General features: G+C 42.8%; 2 protein-coding genes across 7 annotated transcripts in view; one reads left to right on the forward strand and one right to left on the reverse strand.

Annotated features, from left to right (window-relative positions):
- Positions 1 to 20701, forward strand: part of IL7R (interleukin 7 receptor) — a 216852-nt gene that overhangs the window by 186096 nt on the left and 10055 nt on the right. The window lies entirely within an intron of this gene.
- Positions 1 to 20701, reverse strand: part of NADK2 (NAD kinase 2, mitochondrial) — a 94066-nt gene that overhangs the window by 31473 nt on the left and 41892 nt on the right. For 4 of the 6 annotated variants that reach the window (XM_075066909.1, XM_032772031.2, XM_032772029.2 and 1 more), the window contains 5 exons: positions 10139 to 10217; positions 3673 to 3816; positions 1679 to 1734; positions 1535 to 1588; positions 922 to 1045 (listed from right to left, as the gene is read on the reverse strand). In XM_075066909.1, coding sequence (XP_074923010.1) covers positions 922 to 1045; positions 1535 to 1588; positions 1679 to 1734; positions 3673 to 3816; positions 10139 to 10217 — 457 coding nt within the window. The remainder of the gene's footprint in view (positions 1 to 921; positions 1046 to 1534; positions 1589 to 1678; positions 1735 to 3672; positions 3817 to 10138; positions 10218 to 20701) is intronic. The other 2 variants (XM_032772032.2, XM_032772030.2) reach the window with 1 other exon arrangement.

A 20701-nucleotide genomic window follows, 5' to 3' on the forward strand; every position in this document is an offset into this window, starting at 1 on the left:
ATTACTGTCAATATTAAATGAGTTTGACTATACATATTTTAAGCTAAAACTTTACCTATAAATTTTCTAGAAGCACCATCTTCTAATACTGAACAAAACACCAACAGATACTGGCACTATCATATTCTTCCAGTTAACTTACCTTTAAAATGAAAAGGAATTCAACTGTTGGGGTTTATCCTTCAGAACGTGTAGAAAGTGAGAATGGTATTAACAAAAAATAAGTTTTCAAAAATGTCACACTGACCAAAAATCTGTTTTAAAGGCTGTATGAATGGTGTCCATTGCTGGGAGAAAGGAAACCATGACTCACCTCCTTTACTGAGGGTGACTATCTTTCCAAAAGTCACAATTTCACAGAAACAAAGCAATCTTACTTTGGGGTGGGGGGTGCAATTTCAAGGCTTAATCTATTAAATTGGAATGAGATTATCCAGTGTTTTACCTCTCCACTGTCCCATCTTTAACTGTGTACCAAACAAACCTAGTGTAAATTTATACTCAAACAGAATGTCTCCAATACAGAATAAGCAAATGGTGGTGAACATTAATTGTTAAAAAGTCATCCCATATCAAAAGCTTCCGGCTTTAATAGTTTTCCTCTACTACTGGGGGCAAGGGGGCCTCAATCACATTTAGACCTCAGCATGTTGAGTAAACTCCCTAGTTTTGTTCAGTTTAATACTGTTTATATTTTTGCCCATCTCATGTGATCTATTCAGGTGAAGTGAAATTCTTTCCTTGGTCTGTTCAATTAGTCCTGAAAGCATCTAAGAGAAAGGAGGACACTTGCTTCTAACTCAGTTTGGACACAGAAACCTGAGTACCAACCACATTTAAGTCAAGCTCTCGGGCTACCTATTTTATTTTACATATTAGTTAAACATTAAGTATTCAATTACATGTATAGGCAATACTTACTTTGAAAAGAACCCACGCTGCAGACTACTTGAAAAAACCCGGTTTGCAATAGGCTCTCGAATACTGAAAAACATCTTTGGTTCTTCTGGACTATACAGCAGCGAGTCATTATATTCATTTGTTACTGTAAGTACAAAAATTGGATCATCACTTTCTCTAGAGGAGTTAGTAATTCTCAAGGTTGCACATTCCAAGCAGAGGAACAGTTCCACTATCAAACTGTTTAGACAGCATTTATGATTTTTAGAAGTGCCCAGTTAGAATGAAAAAGATACATCTTTACAGGAGGAGTCATTACAGTTCCATTGAATGACTAACCAACCATTGAGCAGCGCTCTCAATTCAGAACTATTATTCAAATTATCAGTTCTCAATTGTAAAGAGCTGAAATTCTCTACCAAAATATTTACGCCTATTACACATTAAAGTATACAGATTCTTGAATTGCAGATCATATGGTACATTTTATTAAATGTGCTTCCTCTTAAGGAAAAACTACTGTTTAGTGTAACGAAGCACTTTTAAGTGCTGTAATTATTAAGTAATAGAATACAACCAATATGAATTATTTAAAAAATGCTATAAACTTACTAAAAAAGTTATTTGCACTAACCTTTCTGTATTAGTTCCCCGCTCAAAGGAAGATTCAAGCTCTCATGCTTTTTAGCTGTTGAACCAAAGAAAGAAAAGGACCCAATTAGACAGGTTCATCTGCAGATAAAATTAACATGTAATGCTGTGTGTGCTGTCAACTCACCAATCTTAAGGATCTCTTCAACTGCCTGGGTTGCCACCTTGTTAATATTATATGACCTAAACATGAAAGTAAAGATAGCGTTTGGTAAGTAACATGTGCTGACAAAAATCTCTTCTATAAAGATTTCAAAATTATCCAGGAGAAAAAAATGTTTGTAATCAAGGTTGAGTAAAGATGATAACCATTTCAGAAAATGCCTTAACACAGCTGCTAGATTAAAAATCATCTACATTTTGGAAAGCACAGTAATCCAAAATTGAAGTTTCACTTAAGTAATTAAAAGATTTGAAACATACAAGTAAAGTTATACAAATAATCTGAATTCTGCCTCTGTCACTATCCTTCAATCCACCAAGCAATAGCTGGCAATTATTTTCTTTATATCTAAAAGAAAAACAACTCAAAACCTGCAAATTGAACTCAGTCTATGTACCTATCCCTCTTACCTTCATTCTTCCACCTACTTATTGGACCTAGGGTTGCCAACCCTCCAGAATTGTCCTGAAATCTCCAGGAACGAAAGATTAATCTTTAATTGAAGACTGTTGTGATGAAATCTTCAGGAATTTGTCCAGCCAAAACTGGCAACACTAATTAAACCTGATTCTCATTTACAAAGACTCCTTTCCATGACTTTGGAAGCGTAAACGGGACTTAAAATGGAATATATGTATGCTTGAGTAGTGTAAAGGTGCCTGAGCGTAAATAGAATCAGGCCCATTAGGTCTTCTAATTTAATAGAAGACCTAATGGGTCTGATTCTCATTAAGGCAGGCTTTACACCACTCAAACACATATATATTTATGCTTTAAGGCCCCCTTATACCACCAGAGTAATATAAAAGAGTCTTAGTGTAAATGAAAATCAGGTCCATTATGTTTCGTATTAAATTAGATTAGAAGGCTCTTTGAGATGGGAACTGTCTTTTACTATGTTTTTACACAGTACAGTAGCACAAGGCCTTGATCCTATATTAATTTCCTGCTCAAAGGAAGATTCAAGTTCTCTTGCTTTTTAGCTGTTGAATGAAAGGAAGAAAAAAGCCCAGTTAGGCAGGATTTAGGCACTACTGGAAAAAAAGCAACAGAATCTGCTATAAACTTCAACCTTTGCCATCTTGTGCTCCAGATTCATTTTAAAAGTTGCTGTTTCTAACACTGAAGATTGTGAAGATAATCAAGAAAATAGGAATAGTGCAGTACTGTCTGTGTGTGTGCAGGAAGCATCCATGTGACAGGCCCCATTCATCTCACTGGATTTTTAACTTTGAAACTGAGTTGTCTTTCAGTGACTTAATCATTGTATTGCAATCTATCAGGCAGCATCCATTTGGAATCGTCTGCCTAATGTACATTCCCAGCTGCCAAACACTGCAGTAGCTCACCCTACTCAGCTGCCAAGCCCTCCATGCTCATCCTCAACAACTACCACCTGAAATTATGTATTTTCCAATACAAATTTCCACAGTACAATGAAAACTGAAAAAATGTGTAGACAGTGTGAAACAATTTAATATAAAAAACACAGGGGCTACATTGCATTGAGTGACATGAAATTTGGTGGACTCTGCAAATCCAACAGAGGCTGGCTCCTTCCCAACTACCTCTCATCTCCAGGTGGCTTCTCCCTCACATTCTCCTGACCAAACCCTGTGTCCTCAATGTAGTTTTCAGTCTCCCGATTCTCCAAGATTTTCCCTTTCCATCATGTGCTTGTCTGTCTGCCATTCCCAGCCATGAGAGCCATGATAGCCAGAAAAACTGAGCACATATTTGTCAATGATTTTCCTTTTAAATTATGTATTAGTTATTCATCAGATAGAAATTTGGGTTGTGGCAACTCGTATACTGCCCAAAATAATTGGCCTGATGTGTTAGAAGCTAAAGAAAATGAGCATATCAGAGAACAGTTTTAGAAACTTCAAGTCATTCAGAATTGGTTTCAGATGAGAAACATTTAGTACTTTAATATTAAAAAAGTGATAGTAACTTACCAGGCTTTTGATCCTGTTCCAGTGCATACATTGAGCCCTGAACTCTTCTGCTTTTCCCATGGACCATCATCAACTGATACCTCATAGTAGGAGGCCCTATGAAGCGAGAATTTAAAACTGGGTTTGCAGGACTTATAGTTCACCCTGAATAAGACAGAACACATAGCCCTATATCAGGCATGTATAAATCCAGAAGGACCAGTTTCAAATATGGCTGACAATTTTACAACAGAGTTTTGTACAGTTAACTTTTGATATAGAGGTAAGTATTGCTTTGCTGTCTCATGATTGCTTAAAAAAAAAAAAAACTAACTACTTTGCTAGCATAAATATTAATTTGCAATGTTACACCTTCAGGAAATCAAAATTAAACTATTTTGGTAGCCTTTCAAAGTTGTCCAATCAACAGTAAATGTTAAATTTGAAAACTGTGTTTCTACTACAAAATAGCTTCCATCTACTACAAAATAGCTTACGACATGTTTTGAAGATACTAGTATTTTTCACATTTCAACATGAGCTATGCTAAGCAGATTCTTCAACTGTTGATATCATTCATATTGCATTCCATGCAAGTGAGGAACTCTTTATATTTTATATAGTGGTCACAATTTTGTGTACAGCTGGGATTTCTGTGCTTTCTGAAATGGAATTACATATGCAACTATCTCCAATTGTACAGTTATTGAACTACTGCATAAACTATGCTAATGCCATCATTTGGTCCCATGTTACCAGATTACATCAGAAAACTCAAACTGGTAGGAAATTCCAGTGAATTCTAATGCAAGTAAGAGCAAAGCTTCAAACTGAATTTGTGATCACTGCAATAGCAAGTTATAAACACAGCTGGATTCTTCAAATAGCTTTAACTTAATTAAAATCACCAAGCTTTGTTTCTGCTCTATACAAATTCCTTTTAAACTATAAATGTAATAGTCGTCTTGTTACATGACTGTCTTGGAAAGCAATCACTTTTCTGTGCAATGCATTATGGTACATCTGCTAAACTACACTGAGAGGGCATTTTTCTTTAAGTCTCAAAAACTTCCCTGGGCTAGAGCTGCTGAAATATGAGAGTTAGTTCTGTTTATAAAATCCAGTCTAGATCATGAAATCTAGCTTCCTGATAAACATAGTATGTCAGCAGCACACATTCATTAGTAACATTTGAGTCACACTTCAAAAGCTCTTCTTCGAAAGTGAGCTGTATGGATGATGAAAGCTCTTATCTGGGAAGACTACACCTTGAAACCTGGTCTTAACTGGCTTCATTTTTGTACATGAACCCAGAGTTTTAGATGACCACATTTTTAAAGAACTCAACATAGAAAGATGGAGGAAACTGAAACCAAGTTATTAAGAAATGGAGCACAGATAAAGTAGACTAACCTGTCAAAGACATGACAAGCACCCTCAAAATAAGTTTAGAATAGACAGTAATTATTCCAGTATCATTACTCATTTTCTTTACTGACCTACTGAGTAAGCTCTTGTAGGGAACTTTAAAGCCTTTCCTAGTAGGTTCTTTCCACTGTTACCGGGACAAAAGAGAGGGGGAAGGAGGGCAGGTCATGGAATGGACATGTGCAACACACCTACAAGAACAGTTAGAGAAAGGTAGGTAACCATTTTTTCTTCAAGTGCTTGCACATGTCTATTCCACTATAAGTCACACATGAGCAGACAAATACGGCACTGGGCTCAGTCTACTTGAATAGTGACTGAAGGACAACTCATCCAAAATGGCATTATACTGCGCTGACGGAAAATAGCATAAGAAGCAGCAAAAGTGTGGACTGATGACCCGTTGTAGCTTTGCAAATGTCTAAGATTGGCATGAGAGCCAAGAAAGCTGCCTTCATTGCTTCTGTTCTAGGAGAACATGCTGTCTGGTAGGTCGCCAGCTCAGACCACAGCAGCAGGCTAATAGAAATCAAAGAAGTGTCAAAAGACATGGTAATGTGTGTTGGCACAATTCAAAGGAAATGTGATGATATTGTCTTCATTTATCTGTAACCTGCTGGAAGTTATTACATTACAATGTGCATTATACACACACATATACATATACACATGCCTGTACTTAATTAGCCCTAAATCAAACGATGTATTAGTGTTTAGATGAGAATTTACTCAATGTGTAGAACCACATGTAAACTAATGGACTGTCTGGATGGCTGTAATTAAATATATTATGTATGTCTATGTAATTGAATTGCTCATTAACCAGGATTGAATCCTTAGAACTGCAAATGAGAAGCACGCTAATTTCAAAGCATGGGTTGTTGCGTTCAACGGGAAATCTACAGATTCATGGTGTGCTGGGAACACTGTGCCAGACAACTTTTCAGGGGAGACAGCTATAAGAATGAACCCCGGAAGCGACCCTATATCTCTAGATTCATGGAGTCTGACAGGGGGAATTCTGAGCAATTGGACAGAGAACCCCAAAGGCATTTGGAGTAATCCCGAGAGACTTATGAAAAACCAGCAGATTACAAGATCTCTGCTACCACTTGGACTGAAATTCTGATTCACTTGTAATGCGTTTTACCTGCTTTAATCTCTCAAAAACATTTCTTTTCTTAGCTAATAAATCTTTAGTTAGTTTACCAGAGAAATTGGCTACAGCATTGTCTTTGGTGTGAGATCAAGAGTATCCGTTGACCTGGGGTAAGTGACTGGCCCTTTGGGGTTGAGAGTGACTTAATGCGTGGTGAATTTTGGTTTTAATAACCTTTAATCACTCAGTCCAGTTTGCCTGGGTGGCAAGATGCACTGGAGAGCCTAATGGGGACTGTTTGGGACTCCATAGTAAGACTAATATAGCAATTCAGGAGTGCACAGTTGTTACCGGCTTGGTGAAATCTAAGTATAGAATATACCCAGTTTGGGCCATCTGCCCTGTTCTCTGACAGTTTGACCAGAAATTGGCACTCTCCGATGTGAGCTATTCCAGACAGCATGACACACAACAATAACTCTAGCTGGTGGAGATACCTTGGCTAGCTGGTAACGAATGCACAATGAGTTCTAGGATGAGATTTTTTGAGTGGAAGTGGAGATTGATTGGCCCTTAACCCTATCTGCAACCACAACAAACAACCATGTGGAGGACCTAACGGATTTAGTTCTGTCCATGTAGCAAGCTAAAGCACTTCTCACATCCAATGAATGAAGCCTCTCTTCATCTCTGTAGACACGAGGTTTGGGGAAGAATGTCAGGAAACAGACTGCCTGGTTAATATGGAAATTAGAGACTACCCTGGAGAGAAATTTTGGGTGAGGGCGATGACAAACTTTGTCCCTGTGGAAAACTGTATAGGAAACAGACACAAGGGCTCTTAATTAGTCCACCCTGCTGGCTGAGGTAGTGGCCACTGTATGCTACTGTCATACAGAGGTGAAGCAGAGACCAACTGGCAGGGAGTTCAAATAGTGGTCCCATTAACTTAGCTAGTACCCAGTTTAGATCCCAAGGGGAAGGAACAGGATCTTGGAGATGTGGGTACTACTTGGACAAGCCCTTTGGGAACTCGGTAATGACTAGGTTGGGGAAAAGGAACTACCATCCATTGAGGTCTGACAAACTGAGATGGAAGCCAGGTGTAGTCTTACAGAGCTAATCACTAAACTCTGATGTTTCAGGTTAAGAAGATAGTCCAAAATGAGGCTCAGGGGAGAATGCTCTGGGGGTACAACTTTCTGCTGGGACCAAACAGCGAAGCACTTCCATTTAGCCAGATACATATTTCTAGTTGTGTTAACCATGAAGCATCCATGCTTTTAAGTAAGGTCTTGAAGGCGGTATGCTCAGGGTCTTGACTTTCCACAAGATCCTGATCAGCAAGGGAACTGGAGAGAAGATGTATAGAAGAGTCTTTCCAAGGAAGTAGAAACCCATCTGCCAAAGAGCCTAGGCTGAGACCTCCCTAGGAGCAAAGTTAATGGCATTTTCTGTTGGTCTTTGTTGCAAATAAGTCCTTTGGGGAGCTCCCCTCTCCCCCATGCAAAAGATTGACCAGGCAATGTCTGGACACAGAGACCACTTGTGGCCATTGGAGAAGATCCTGCTCAGTCAATCTGCCAACATGTTCTGCTTTCCTGGAAGGTAAGCTGCTTTGAGATGAACTGAACTGGTTATGAAAAAAATTCCACAGGCGAACTGCCTTCTGGCATAGCTGGTCAACTGAGCCCTCCCCAGTAAACAATGGTTACAAAGTTGTCTGTTAGAATCAGCAAATTCTTTTCTGCATATGTGGAAGGAAGGCTGAACAGGCTAGTCTCACAGCTTTTAACTCTGAGGTTTATAAATCAATAGATCCTGAGGTGCCCAGAGACCTTGAGTCTGCAGGAACTCCCATATGAGCCCCACAACCCAGAGCTGATGTGTCTGTGACTAAGGTGAGAGCTGGTAGCAGGGAAGTGACAGGGACCCACACAGAGTGAATCAGAGGGTCTATCCACCAAACCTGAGATGACAAACCTGACATTGGCCCCAAACCACCTTGTCCAGGTGATGTCAACTTGGAGTATACACAGACGCTAGCCATGCCTGAAACCTTCTGAGGTGTAGCCTGGTGGGCTGAACCACTTACATACACCCTGCCATGTAACCCAGGATGCAGATACAGCTGTGCACTGTGGTGGAGAGGGTATACTTTCACTTGAAGCACAAGGCCCCATTGTCTTGAACTTGGATTGTGGTAGCAAGGCCTTGATAAAGTCTAAGACTGCTCCCAACACAATCTATCCTTTGTACAGGTTTGTGAATTGATTTTTCCCAATTCACTAGGAGCGTCGGTGGGTCGAATGTGGAAAAGACGGTGCATATGTTGGATAACACCTGAGTCTCAGACCGACCTCTGATCAACGTCGTCCAGGAACATGTGAACTCCTGATCTTTGAAGATGTGTTGTCAGTACCATCATCCATTTCGTGAACGAGGAGTAGCTGAGAGACCGAACAGAAGAACCGTGAACTGATAATGGGACCACTTTATGGGAAACTTATGATGGTCATATCATATCACAATATGGAAATTAGCATCCTTTAAGTTGAAGGCAGCACACCATGTCTCCAGGGAGGAATAATCTAGGCTAGGTTAAAGATGCAGAACTTAATCTTAGAAATTTGTTTAATTCTTAGATACAAAATCAGTCTGAGACTCTGATTCCCAAAGCAAAAGAGAAAGTACTGGAAATAGACGCCTTTCCCCTGACTCCTAGTGGAACTTTCTCTATGGCCCCTACTTGAAGAAGTAACAGGATCTCCTGCTGAAGGACCATCTCGGTGGATTGGTTCTTGAAGAAGGATGGAGAAGGGTTGTGGGAGGAGGGGTAGAAATGAACTGGAGGACACATCTGAGTTCTACCATGCTTAACATTCACTGATCTGATATTATGTGGGCCCAAGCACTTGCGAAGTGGGATAGGTGGTTGGAAAACAAAGGCGGGAAATCAATAGAACTACAGTAACTATGCCCTCGATCAACGCATCAGAGTGTTTGTTTGGAATGCGGTGGGTGAACAGGATGGTAACTGTCACTCTGCTAACTGTCACTGGTGGTAAGAAGGAACTGAGGGGAGTTGGGGCAGTTCCAACCTCTTATACCAGCATGCAGTGGTATGAGGCAGGCAAGGGTGCTCGAATCACCCTGACAGGTATAGCTGAGGGAAAAAAGTTCTCTGATATGGTGCAGGAGGCAAGCATTCACACCTACAGTGGAACGGACATGTGCAAGACTCAAAAGAATAGAAATGGGAGATAAAGGCCTGAAACAAGAATATTAACGTAGGGTCAAAAAAATGTAATCAGATATCTTGGAGCAAGCAGCACCAAGCTTTGGATACTGATTGTCTGAATTTTCACTCCCTTCCCCTATAAAACTATTCTCCTAGGACACAAACGCTTGAATGACAGGGAGAATGGTAATGTTGCTAGTGGTGGAGATTGTGGAAATAAAGGTCGGAAGTTTGGTTTTAGCCATGTTAAGCTTAACATTATGACAAGACATCTAGGAGGAGATGTTGGACAGATCTCTATCCAGTCTCATATCTCGGTAAGTTAGGGATAGACAGGTAGATCTCCAAGTCATCATAAAGATGGCAATTGAAGCCAGGTGAGAACACAAAACCACCAAAAGGAAGGGTGTAAAGCAACAAGAAACCCCAGGACCAAGCCCTGTGGGACCCCACAGGCACAAGGAGAGGAAGAACAGATCTGAAGGAATGGCTAGAGAGGCAGGAAGACAATCAGGAATAAAGGTATGTCACTCAACTGTTCTACCACATCTTAGTAAATATCTATTTTTGTAACCCATGAAAGTCTGTATTCATGGGCTGAAAAGAAATATGGCAGCAAACACAAAGACTCCTGCTGAATTGTCATAAAATGATAATTAAACAAAAACAAATTTAGACTGTCACATTTCAATGTTTAAGAATGCAGAAGTTAATTGTACCTGGATGAGAGAGACTCTCCAATGAAGACTTCATTTAGTGCTCTCACTGGCAAAAGATGTGGTCCAGAAACTTCAGATCCTGCAGGTATTGGGCAAATGATCATTACTAAAACATGAATTATTGTGGCGAGTTTTAAATTACATTTCTAAAAACTGAATTCTCCAAATTGTCTTAATCCATTAAAAATAGCAGTAACTAATTATAGTTAAGAGTGCTTAAGTTCACATTCTTAATATCTATTTTCAGTTGTTCATAGTTTTTCTGACGAGTTCATTTTTCTGACAAACTTTTCTACCCAAACAGACTTCTTCCAGGAAAGTTGAGAAAAAACAGTTTGGACATGTGAATCTGAGAAGAACAAAAAAGTAAGCTTTGATTATGTCTTGCCAAAAGACAAGAGGATGACCAGACAAGCTGAATTCTTCTCTTCATGGTGAGGGTAATTACTCACTGGAACAACTTATCTAGGGTTGGGATGAATTCTCCATCACTGGCAATTTTTAAATCAAGAATGGATGTTTTCCTAAAAGATATGCTCCATTTCAAACTGGAATTATTTCAGGGAAATTCTATGGAGTGTCATGTAGGAGGTCAGACTAGATGATCACCATGGTCCCTTCCAGCCTCAGAATCTATGAATAGGTAGAGCTATACTGGATCACAGCAGTGGTCCGTCTAGCCAAGTTTCCAGTGACCACTATCAGGCTATCAGAGGAAGTTACAAGAAATTCTACAAGAAACAGTTATGACAATCTGCTCACAAGGAAAGTTTTCTCCTAAACACCACTGTTAGAAGTTGGCTTATGCCCTGAAGGATGAGGGTTTAATCATTTCCAGAATTCTTTTTAAGCTTTACTGTTATAACTCTCAGAGTGGTAGCCGTGTTAGTCTGTATCAGCAAAAACAATGAGGAGTCCTTGTAGCACTTTAGAGACTAACAAATTAATTTAGGCATAAGCTTTCGTTGGCGCTAGCCCATGAAAGCTTATGCCCAAATAAATTTGTTAGTCTCTAAGGTGCCACAAAGACGCCTCGTTTTTGTTATAAGTCTGTATATTTGTTATCCATACAAATGTTCAGTCTCTTCTGAATCCTGATAAACACTTAGCCTTAATACTTTATAACAATGACTTCCCACAGGCTAATTATGCATTGAGTAAATAAGTATTTATTGTTTTTAAGATTTGCCTGTGATACAGCATGGCCAGAGGGCAGCAGGAGAGTGTTAGCAGGGAGCCTTATGCCCTGCAAGGGGAGGAAGGTTTGCTATAGATTAACTAGAGCACCTGTAGCCAATTAGAGCACCTGTAGCCAATTAGAGCACCAGCAGCCAGTCATGTGATAAAAACCTCTGCTTCAGTTAGGGTGGGTGTGTGAGCAGGAAGGTTCGTGCTGAGCAGAGAGCAGTTTGAAGGAGTAGGAGAAGAGAAGAGAAGAGTTTTGAAGAGAACAAAAGGAAAGTTTGGAGGAGTGCTGCGGTGGGCTGAGAATCCAAAAGAAACCCTAGGTAAGGGGCACACTGGCTGTGTAGAAGGAAGGAAGAAGCCCCTTCACAAGCTGAAGGGCAGGAGAGGGAAGTAACCCAGGGAAGGAACCGCTAGTTCAAGTGGTTCACCACAAACCTCAAGAGAAAGAGGGCGGGCCCAGATCCCTCCCTCTCCACTCCCCTCCTCAAGGACACTAGTGGGGTAATTAAAATACTGGTTCAGAGGCAAGCAATGGCGCCCTGAACCTTCCCCAAAGAAGAGAAAGCATGAGACCCAGCATAACAGGACCGGCAATTTGCCACACATGGTGTCAGGGGTGGGATCTGCGCACTGGGGACTTACTCCAGGGTTAGGCAAAACCTTTCCATCCTTAAGATGGACGACGTGGTCAAGGCCCTTACACAAGCCACCGCGGCCCAGCAGGAGGCTACCCGGGTCCAAGAACTGCCCAACAGGAGGCGACTAGAATGCAGCAGGAGACCAATCATCTGTTGATGAGTCAGGCTGCTCAGGACCGAGCCCTGCTGAAAGACCTGGTGAACCAGATGAAGGCCCTTATGGAGCAGAATCGCAACTGTGAAGGGACCTGGACCATACGGGCTAGCCATTGCCTACAAAAAATGACACGGGAGGATAATGTGGAGGCATACCTCCTGGTTTTTGAAAGAGCAGCCCTGCGGGAGGCCTGGCCCTGAGATCAGTGGTCTGGTATCCTTGCCCCATTCCTGTGTGGGGAAGCCCAGAAGGTCTACTAAGATATGGCTGCAGAAGCTGCAGCAGATTATTCCCAGCTAAAGGCAGAGATCTTGGCCAGGTTCGGAATAACGACAGCACTGCGAGCCCAGAGGTTCCATGAGTGGTGATATACAGAGGACAAGACACCCCGATCACAATTGTTTGACCTGATCCACCTGACCCGGAAATGGCTGCGCCCTGAGGCCCTTAGTTCTGAGAAGATGATGGAGGTACTGGTATTGGACCGGTATATGAGGGGGCTACCACCAGGTCTCAGGTCTTGGGTTGGTCAGAATGATCCCTCTACCTATGATGAGTTGGTCTCCCTCGTGGAAAGACAGCTGGCAGCCCGTGAACTGTTCCAGACCCCAGGCGGGGAGACACGGCAATCCAGGAAGCCAACCCCAAACCCAAGGCCCTGGACTGTCGAGAACTATAGGAGAACTGTAACCGGGAGGAAAGACACCGAGGAATGGCTCGAGGCAGAAAGGAACCTGGGGTTGGAAGAGAGGTGAGGGGCAGCCAAATAGCCCCAGGCAAGAGGGTGACACGGAATAAAGGGCGGTATTAGAGTTGTGGGATTGGGTCTATAGCAGCCCAATGCGCCACAAGGAAGACCTATGCAGCGTATTGGGGATTCGGCAGCGTGTGCCTAAATCGGCCTGGTAGGGTAAAATGAATACTGGATTGCCAGACCTGTAAAAATGATGGTATAAAGACCAAGCATTATAATTCTGGGAGTGCTGTCACGCTGGTCTCGGGAAGTTGTGGGAACAGACAACTAACCTGGGCCAAAAACAACAGGGGTAACGTGGTACATGGCACCGGGAATTTTTACCCTACAATTCCGGTACAGATGAGATCCAGGGAATACTACCAGGGTTTCTGCAGGGGTGGTCCCCCAAGCTCCCCTACCTTGTTTTGATTGGGAGAGACTCCCAGGTTTGAGAGCTTACTTACCCCAATAGAGCAGGGGAGGGTAGCAACCCCCAGGCTGAGCAGAGGCAACTACAGATGCCTCACCCCAATGTTTTGCTGAATTTGCTCCAGAGTTATTCTCATCCCTGGAAACCCCGCAGGCTAGGCGAGAAAAAGGCAGATAAAAGGTTAGGGCCAGGTTCTAGCAGAGAATCAAAAAACTTCCCTTGTGGGTAGGCGAACCCGCTCAGGGGACCAGGAATGAATCAGGCCAAGGAAGACTCAGGGCGTTCCTAGCCCAATGGAAGCACCCCAGGGAAGAGTAGAATAGGTCCCTAGAATTAGGTCAGTTCGGTACTGCACGTGAACCTTTGGGCAGGACAGCCAAAGATCCATTATATGCAAACGTGAGGAGGAGTAGTGGAAATAAATGGTGGCCTGTGGAGGATAAAATCAAGGCCCAAACCATATTATGTGCTCAAACGCATCTTTTGTACAGGATAGAGCAAATACGAGGGAAGAAGTAGAGCACCTCTTAGTCCCACAGAAACACACAAGGGCAGTACTAGTAGCTCAAGTCATCTATTTTGGGAGGACATCTAGGGTAGACAAGACACGATAGATCCTAAGAGGTTTTTATGGCCAGGATACGCGCAGAAGTCCAGCGCTATTGTGCCTCCGCCTGAATGCAGTTGCATAGCCCCGACCTCACTGCGGCCCCATTAGTACCTTTGCCTAATTACTGAGGTCCTTCGAGAGTACCATGGATAGTGGCCCATTAAGAAAAATCGCCGGGCCCCGAACGTACTAGTCCTCCTTGGCTATGCCACCGATAACCAGGGCCTATCCTTTAGATACCCACATCCAAGCAATAGCAAAGAACTACGAACAGAGGTTTTCGCCAAGTGGGCATCCTAAGGAGATCCTGACAACGGGAAACCCGTTCGACTTCAACTATGAAAGATTATGTGCCCTCCGTCAGCCATACGCTCAGTTCTCATACCAAACAGATGACTGTCGTGCATTTAATATAACTTAAAGTAATGATCCGGACGGTAGAGCACGATGGAAAGACTGGAACCCTTCTACCGTATCTAATGTTCCTATGAAGGAAGTCCCAGGCTCACCGTTTTTCTCCCTTTGAACTTTTATGGACGCCACCAACGTGGATTTAGATATCGCCAAAGAAGATCGGGAGGAACAACCAAACAGGGAAGAATGTCTTGGCAGTGAAACACAGATGAGAGACGAATACTTGAACCTCGATCAGTGACGAGACATTTGGAAAAAAGCCAAGGACCAGAACATATACAGTGTGCGAAAGTACGGAGATTTCAGCCGGGGACGGGTGATGTTAGTACCGACAGCAGCAACCTCTAGCCAGCTGGCACGGAACATATGAGTGTGAAGCCATTGGGGAAGTGAACTATAAGGTTAGACAACCAGATCGCCAAAAGCAGAGCAAATTTTCACAAACCTTATGAAGCCCTGGCTGACAACGAGGACGTTTGGTATTCAGGCAACTCTACCTAGACAGATCGACCCACAGAGCTAACCCGGTACACACAGGGAAATATGCTCTGAATTCCGCCAGCACATCGTAACAGAGTCATGAATGATCCCGGACAGGACTTGACAAGCGAATGACTAGAAACCAACGTTACAGCCCTGGAGAGGTGCGATCAAGACCATCGAATACGGAAGCTAAAGGGAGAATTAGTGGAATGAAAAAGAGATGCTGGAACTCGGGTCATGAAGAATCAGAGAGTGGTCCATCCGATCGCCTTAGTCCCAGCTGATTGGCAACCTGAGTTTTACGACTTCCGGAATTGAATAAGAATTCCCACTTATGCCTACCCATACGCTCATGACAGCTAGTTGGAAGTTGCAGGCCCGATACCCTAACCATTGATTGACAAAGATATTGGAATTCCCGCCAGGTGCCAGAAAGATCGGCCTTCTCTACCCAAAATGGCTGTTTCACTACACTGTCCTCACTTTCGGACTCCCTGGCTCTGCAACACCAGCTATGTAGTTATTACGCCGACCGCAAGTTTAGCCGCCTATTAGACGACAATAAGTCCATACTATGCCCGATGGGAAACAACCTAGAAAGTGAAGAGTGCGATGGACGCGCCTGCAAGGCGTCTCACGTGCTACCCTCTCAAGTGCGTATAGGACTAAGCTGAGGCAGAATACGGGCATGTTAGGAGAGGTTGTAAAACCCCAATGGAACAAAATGGGACTATCAACGGTTGGCCTCGACCAATCCGCAAAAGCAGTCAGAGCATTTTAGGGATAGTTAGACTATGGAAGATTCATCACTATTTACCAACAAGGCGGGGCCATTGACAGATTCTGATAAAGCTCAGGGCCGAGTAGTAAGTGGAACCTGATGCGACAGAAGAACATTTGCAGATTTCGGACAACTATGTGCCATCAGTACTCTAGCACAGACTTGAGAAGGAATTATCCTACAAACGGAGCCCGAGGTGGGGCTTGGTGCCAATCTTTCCAGATGGTAGGTGGAGGGGAGCACCCATCGTGTCCCTCAGCGGAAGCTCCTCCCGGGAGTCAAGTCGTGTTTGTCGAAAAGGAAATGTTGCGTAAATGGGGCTGGAGACTCTCATACTGATCTCTGGGCACGGTTTACTCGGGACAGACACGGCCCCGCTCCAGTGATGCACAGGACAAGAGAGAAGCAGAGTGACGAGGTAGTTCCTCTCTCGAGCCTTTTCCATTTTCGGGTCACATGATGCGGAAGCCAACATGGCACGCTTGGCTCTATTGCGACTGGCCTTGCCCTCGTCCCTATGTGCAACCCTTGGTGTTGAGCGGCGGCGGGGGATATATCAGCATGGCCAGAGGCAGCAAGAGAGTGTTACAGGGAGCCTTGCCCTGCAGAGGAGAAAGTTGCTTAAGTTAAAATAAGAGCCACCTGTAGCCAATTGAGCACCAGCAGCCGGTATGTGATAAACTCTGATTCAGTCGGGTGGGGTTGGAGTCAGGAAGGTCGCTGGAGCCAAGGAGCGTTTGGGAGTAGGAGAAAGAGACGGAGTTTTGAGGAGCAAAAGAAGTTTGGGGGTGTGCGGTGGGCTGAGAATCAACAGAACCCTAGGTAAGGCACTGCCTATGTGTGAAGTGAGGGCAAGAAGCCCTTCACAAGCTGAAGGGCAAGGAGAGGGAAGTAACCCAGGGAAGAACCGCTAGTTCAAGTGGTTCACCACAAACCTCAAGAGAAGAGGGCGGGCCCAGATCCCTCCCTCTCCACTCCCCTCCTCAAGGACACTAGTGGGGTAATTAAAATACTGGTTCAGAGGCAAGCAATGGCGCCCTGAACCCTCCCCAAAGAAGAGAAAGCACGAGACCCAGCATAACAGGACCGGCAATTTGCCACAGCCACCCTTCAACTTCACTGAATGTGCAATCCTTTGTTTTTGTATTATGAGAAAGGATGAACATTCCACCTTCTCTACACTGTTATTCTTTATACTGTACCTTTAACATGTCCTCTCTTTTTTGTCTCCACCAGTCCTAATCTTTTCAGGCTCTTGATAGTTTTTCTATACCTTTCATCATTCTTGTCATCTATTTCTGAACTCCTCTGATTGTATTCCAGGTGAGGGTTTACCATTGATCAATGTAATGGCATTATGCTATTTCCAGTATTAATTCTATCCCATACTAATTTGATCTTTTAAAAAAATTACTATTGCAAACTGAGCAGGGGCAGAATATGAATGTTTTACAGAAGAATGGACCACTGGGAAATTTGCTGAGAGGAAATTGTGAAACTAGAAGAAACTACACTCTTAATCACTGGAATTAAGGATGCAGATGAAAACCTCTAGGACCTCATAAATCACCATTTGAAGGACCATCAGATCCACCTGCAAGGATATTTTACTGATGTTTAACAGAGAAGAAAGAGGCGACCAGCAACTCTCTTTATCCTGCTGATTCACAAGGATGGACTGGGCTATTGTAACACACATTATTATGAGATCTGCCAAGACCCAACAATTAATATTTTTCAGGCAGGAATTAATCAAATTTTTGTTTGACTCCAGAGGAGTCCCCAACTTTCCGAGGTGTCTGCAGCTAGAGTTCTCATTCAGATTTCATCCTTCTATTTCCAGTTACTCTCATGGTAGCGATAAAAGAGAAGAGCAATCACCTTCCTCAGTTCAACCTCGTGAGATCTTTTTCTGCCAGCATGGCTGGCACATCCCTCATACTAAACTATGATTTAAGATTGATCATCTTTTAATTAAAAAGTTTCCTCTTCAAAAAAGTTTATAATTATTTCTGGTATGATGATGGTTACGTTTGGCCAGCTCAAGATTAGGGGTATAGCTTGAAGAAGGGCTTGCAAAAAGAAGTTATTTACCTTACTATAACTGTGATTCTTCAAGAGGCTGTAGTACGTGGAAAACTCACTGTTAATATGTTTGAACATAATCCACTGAGATCTGAATTTTTGAATATCAGTGTCCATTGAGGCCACATGTGCCCCATGCTTCCACATGTTGCCATGCGAGAACATAAAAGGCAAGGGTTGATTGCGGTTTTCTCTGGGTTCCCTTTGTGGAAGAAGGGAAAGAATTGACAAGGATTTGTAGGGGATCTTAATTCATGTCAGTTTGTTAGCAAGAGTTAGGCCACTTGTAACCCTTATGACATGAGACATGTAGAAGCAAGGATAGTGTGAGGCAAGTAAGAAAGAACTGTGTGAGAAATTATCACGACCTTGCCTAATAATCAAATGCGTAGACTGGCACCAGAAGCTGAGGAAAATAAGATAGGAGGATGGCCTATGCATAAACAAACTGCATCTGTTGCTCATTACTGTCTGTAATATTGCTTGCTATTGTCTGTAACAAAGGTATAAATGCTTGCTGTAATTGTTTACCTGTTGAGAGACCTGTCCTAGACTGGGGCAACCCTGTGTCCTAGGGCACTCCCTCCCTCAATTACAATTGCTTGAGAAATAATAAAGTATTTGATTTTGCTGCACCCAAAAGAAAAGCGAGAACTGCATTTTTCTCCGACACCTTGCAATTTATGATCATGATGCTAAAGGACACCAAAATACAGGAGTAGAGGGCAAGATGCTGTAATCAGTGTGGATCTCACATATCAAAGAAACCAAATAAATGTAGAGAAAGTAACAATACTGTAGGCTAAGTAAGCATTCTTTTTCCTCTGAGTATGCATCAGTGTGGATCCCTCTGTATAGGGGGATCTGATTGTGAACATTCAGATCAGACAGATATCATTTATGGCAGTGGTATGTCAGTAAATCAGGAGAGTTCAGAATGTTACAAAAAGAGCTTGAAAAGATTTAGCCAAAGCTAAGATTCTACCTCACTGCCATGGGTGGTAAGAAGGAACTGAGGGAGGGTCATAGACACCCCGCCCCACCCTCTGTGCCCCTGTACAGGAGCACAAGGAAGCACAGGGTGCACACGTGGCCCAAGACACTGCCATTCAAGACTTCAATCGCACACTCCTAAAGTGAAGTTCACACTGCCACATATTGGAAAAACACTGCTTCATCTAGAGGGGAGTCGTCAGCTTTGAAAGTTTGAGAAACCATATACAGTAACTCCTCACTTAACGTCATCCCAGTTAATGTTGTTACGTCGCTGATCTATTAGAGAACATGCTCGTTTAAAGTTGCGCAATGCTCCCTTATAACATTGTTTGGCAGCCGCCTGCTTTGTCCACTGCTTGCAAGAAAAGCAGCCCGTTGGAGCTAGCTGGTGGGGGCTTGGAACCAGGGTGGGCCAGCTGTCCCCCCATCACCTCCCCTAAGTTCCCTGTGTGGCTGCTGCCAGCTTGCTGGGTGGTTCAGGTGTCCCTCCCTGCACTGCCATGTGCTGCTCCTGCCCTTTACCTTGGAGCTGTTCCCGGGAGCCTCCAGGTTGCTGTGCAGGGGAAGTGGGGGCAGGGGGTGCTGATGTCAGGGTGTCCCCTTCCCCCACTCCTGTACCCCATCTCCACAGACTGGGGGGGACACCACAGGGCTCAGGATGGAGGGAACTTGCTGATCTACTTAAAAAGGCAGTGTACTTAGAGTGGGGTCAGCGTACTTAAAGGGGCAACGCGCGTCTCACATACATACACACACACACAGAATGTCTCTGTCTCACTCACATACACACATGGTCTCTCTCTCTCACACACACACACCCCCCTCCCCCGCAGCACTTTGGAAAGTGGAGGGAGCGATGCACTGCTTTGGGATAGTGTGGATTCATCATCATCTTCAGTTTCCGCAGGAAATGTCTGCAGCCACTGCCATGTGTCTACCGTGTCTCCTCCCTCCATCTGTGCTGCCTTGTAGAGTGTGAAGCTACATTAACAAAGTGTTAACCCTTGATGAACTAGCACTCAGCTGAGCTGTCATTTAGCAGCAAGGCATTCCCTGAGAAATACCCCACCCTTTTCCACCTGCTGACTCCACCAAGCTTCGCAATCATTATTGCTGTGTACAGTATTAAACTGTTTGCTTAAAACTTATACTGTGTGTGTCTATACATATATATATTTTTTCTTCCCTGGAACCTAACCCCCATATGTACATTAATTCTTATGGGGAAATTGGATTCGCTTAACATCGTTTCGCTTAAAGTAGCATTTTTCAGGAACAACATAAAGCGAGGAGTTAATGTAGTAGATCTTATGGTCTGTTGATGCTCATCTCCCAGGGTTGATCAGTCAATCTCTCCCCCATTCTCCCTAAAACCCCAACATCCTTACAGTTAGTATTAACTATTTAGGATGAAGGCTTTCAGGTCTATAACAAAACATTCAGACTATTACCCTATCATGGACAGCACAAATACTGGGAACTGTAAAACAGGCTCTTTTTTCTATTTGAGTTTTAACTGCCAAAAAAGTAGTGTGTTCTTTTTAGGAATAATTTCATCTTAAAAAGAATTCCAATAGCAAAATACAAGGAACACCATTTAAAAGGCTTAAGTCTTGCTACAGGCTATGGCAGATGAAATTTTTAAAATAGATAGTCAACTAATACATATGAACAATTTTAGAAGTTAACATGTATATAGTGTCAGATAGACATATTTCAACACTCAAGACAGTCCCTGCTCCAAGTATGGGTCCTGATCTAACGGATCAACCCCCCTTTCTGTGAGCTTGCGCTACTACGTTTATGACAATTTTACAGCCTATAATAACTACATCCCCAATAATTTTTTTTATTAAAGCTAATGTTAAAATTATATAACATACAGGTTGAGAAAAGTGTGTTTGTACATCTGGGTATATTGCTTAGATTATCCACAAATACAACGTTTGTTTTTAAAGTTATAAGAGACATAGTGCATAATCAGCAATAACCCAAATTTAGGTGAATGAATTTAAGAATACAATTTAGATATTTAGCATCCAAGT

Source organism: Chelonoidis abingdonii, chromosome 6, assembly GCF_003597395.2.
Source record: "Chelonoidis abingdonii isolate Lonesome George chromosome 6, CheloAbing_2.0, whole genome shotgun sequence".
NCBI lineage: Eukaryota > Metazoa > Chordata > Testudines > Testudinidae > Chelonoidis > Chelonoidis abingdonii.